This window comes from Tupaia chinensis, unplaced genomic scaffold (assembly GCF_000334495.1).
Source record: "Tupaia chinensis unplaced genomic scaffold, TupChi_1.0 Scaffold000234_1, whole genome shotgun sequence".
Lineage (NCBI taxonomy): Eukaryota > Metazoa > Chordata > Mammalia > Scandentia > Tupaiidae > Tupaia > Tupaia belangeri.
Genome location: NW_006159712.1, coordinates 2,446,433 through 2,449,443, shown reverse-complemented (window position 1 = coordinate 2,449,443; position 3,011 = coordinate 2,446,433). Strand labels below are relative to the sequence as shown.

Genomic DNA, 3,011 nt, shown 5'->3' with positions numbered 1-3,011 from the left:
GCAGGAATGGAGAATGGGGAATATGCTTCTTCTCCATTTTAAAACACAATTTAAACATTTGAGATCATAAAACTGAATTTTAGAAAGGCCCTGAGTACCTAATGGCAGGGCTGACAAAACTTGTGCCCCATGACAAAATGAGCCCTAGGAAGTTTAGAAGGCTCACCAAGGGAGGTTTCCTTCTCCCACCCTTTGCTTACATTCTTTAAGTTGAAGTGCTGGTTTTCTTCTGTATATGCAATGATTTTATATACAGTTACTGGAATGCAGTAGAGGTTCAAGTAATGTTAGCTGAATGAGTGAAGGGAGGAATGAATGAGATATTTCTTCCTAAAGAAATCATTTAGGCTTTCAGAGCAGAAATGCCAACTATCCCCCAAGTGTCTATAGAATTGAAACATTACATTTGAGTTGACTGAGGAAGGGAAGAAGGGAGTGAGGGAGGGTACTGAAGGACTGGAGGTGGGCTGCATTTAAAACACTGCAGTGACCCAGACTCAGTTAGCTGTCCCCCATTTCCAGGGAAAGAAAGAAAGTAGAATGAGAAACCAGCCTTGGCAGCCCTATCACCTTGATGTGCCCTAGCCAAAGTGACACTAGTGACCAGAACCAAGGCACATAAGACTCAGCTATTTCAAAGCAGATCACCCCAAAGCCTGTACGCAGCCATGCCTGCAGCAAGGGACCTGGGAATGCCCAGGACTCCAGTCTTCCACCAAGTTCCTCTGTCCCACACTGCCCTAGTCTCCTGGAAGAGGCAGCAGAGTGGCATGCGGGCTGCAGTGCTATGCCTGCAGCTTTTGAAAACTTTGTATACAGCAAGAGAAGAGGGGTCCACTCTCACTGGTTTCCCAATCATGCAATATCATTTTGAAGAGTCGCAGAGAGAAGCAGTCTCAATCCCAAGCAGAAGAGCTACTACCAAAGTGAGCTGAATCTATGCAGGATAGACTCAAAGCTAAGCAGCAGCAGCCTTGTCTAAGACCCCAGCCCAGCCAGAACCCTCCTACATCTGTCCCTTGATAGGTCTTGGCCCAAATTGATCACTGTTCCAAAGATGTACAGTAGAATACGAGGGGATGTGGACTTGGGAGCCAGACAGGCTTGGATTCAAATACTTAACTGACTACATGACCTTGAGTAAATGACAAGATGGTTCAACCGTAAAATGGTGTAGTAAAAATTACCTATGTAAACTAACAGGACTGTTGTAGAGATTCAATGAAAAGACACATACATCGCAGCAAAATATCTATTATTGAACGTTAGTTGCAGTTATTTCACTAACTCACTAGCACCGGTGTGAGGAGAAGGGCACTTGGTTCATAAGTGATAGGTATCTAAAGATACCATGGAAAAATGGTATAGTTAAACATAATGTCTGAATTCAGGTGTGGAACCAGCTTGCTGTGGTTCTATGGGAACACCACTTCACACCTCCTAGCCTGGCTTTCTGCATGTGTTAATGAAGATTCACCTCCAACCCTCCAGACTTCAACCCATTAGAGCAATCCCTAGGCTTGGGGGGTGGAGGAGGGATGCTTTGAGCCAAAGGAAATCACCAGGAATGCAGAAGACAGTTCTATTGAGTCTCCGCACAGAGACTCAAGGAGTAAGTGGAAGAGGAGGGCAGATGGGTAGGAGGAGGTGACTGGCAGGAGAGCACACTCTAGGGTAAATGGGCTATCCCCACTCTTCGTTGGTCTGAAGCCAAGACAGAAGGGAGGATCCAGGTGCCACCCGGAGACACTTGGGGAAGAGGAGCAGTTAGAGCAAGCCAAAAGCATTCATCACCCTAGGGCAAACCCTCACCCTCTTCTGAGCCGGTTCCCAGGAGGCTTGTGCCCCTCCACCATTTTCCCTCCTTCTCCAACCTCCAAATGCAGATTAAGAAGAGCCCACCCCTGAGTTCAAGTTTTGAATTTGGTCCGAGGATCAAAATGATAAATGTTTCCAAAACGTTGACATATGAAAAGTAAATATTTGGTTGCACAATTGAGGTTAAAACGAGGGTCAATCCATCCCTCTCTCCAAGGCCTTCCCGCTGACTGCCAAGCCCAGGATCCCAGGCTGAGTGCGGTTTGTAAGATTATAGCGCTCGGTCTCATTTAAAGGGTTGTCAGCATTTCCATTCTCCGGCCGTTTGGGGAGGCATTTATAACCAAGCCATAAAAAAAAATCACCCGGCTGCAGCTTGGCATCTCCGAGGCTGCGCTCCCGCAGGGCGGGTTTTGCAAGCACCCACTCGAATCCGGCCGGTTCCTCAGAAGTTAGACCTTCACACACACTCAACTTTCCTCGCAAGGGCAGCCAGGGAGCGGCTGGCCCATTCTGATCTCCAAGCGGGTCACAGTCTCGGGCCCTCTCTCTCGCCTCAGTTTCCTGACGCCTCATCGTCTCACAGCGTGCTCCTTTGCCCACCTTTTCAAAGAGCGCAGGTCCCCCACCCTCACCCCAAGACCCTGAGTCTGCAGTATCTTCTCCTCCCCTTGCCTCCCGACGGTTCTCCTTGGAAGCTGTCAGCGGGCCCTTGTCTGGAGAGGCACTGCTCTCTGGCCGTCGCGGAGGGCTTGGAGACCTCTCCCTGCAAGACCCACCCCAAATCACAGACTCTCAACTCAGAGAGCAAGGGATCCGGCAAGGGAGGACAGGAAAACAAATTGCATCCAGCAGGGCCGAGGGGAATGGAAGGATCTGGCGCCTCCAGGCCCCCTCTAGGACCCAGGTGGGTGGCCCGCAGGGGATGAGGTGGGGCGGGGGGTACTCACAGGCGTTCGGCGTTGCGGGGGATGCCCCGGGGAACTGCCCGAAGGCCCAGCCCATGGCAGTCCACGCTGGCGGCAGAGCAGGTACACTTGGTGGGGCAGGCAGCGGCGGGGGGCCCGCTCAGGACGCTCGCCAGCGCCAAGGCCAGCGCCAGCGCCAGGCGGGCGCGCACCGCGGCGCCGGCCCCCGTCCTCCCGGGGGCCATCGTGTGCAGGGTCCCGTGTCCGGAGGGGGCTGGCTTGGGG

At 51.8% G+C, this 3,011-nt stretch overlaps 1 protein-coding gene across 5 annotated transcripts in view; it reads right to left on the bottom strand.

The window, feature by feature from the left end:
* Positions 1–3,011, bottom strand: part of SLIT3 (slit guidance ligand 3) — a 782,476-nt gene that overhangs the window by 667,224 nt on the left and 112,241 nt on the right. For 4 of the 5 annotated variants that reach the window (XR_003549377.1, XM_006148363.3, XM_027771827.1 and 1 more), the window contains exon 1: positions 2,769–2,983. The exons of the other annotated variant lie outside the window; for it this stretch is intronic. Coding sequence is in view for 3 of the 4 variants with exons in the window: in XM_006148363.3 (XP_006148425.1) it covers positions 2,769–2,971 (203 nt within the window). In the remaining variant the exon portion in view is untranslated. Of the gene's footprint in view, positions 1–2,768; positions 2,984–3,011 lie in introns of those variants that run through there. 5 annotated transcript variants of the gene reach the window in all.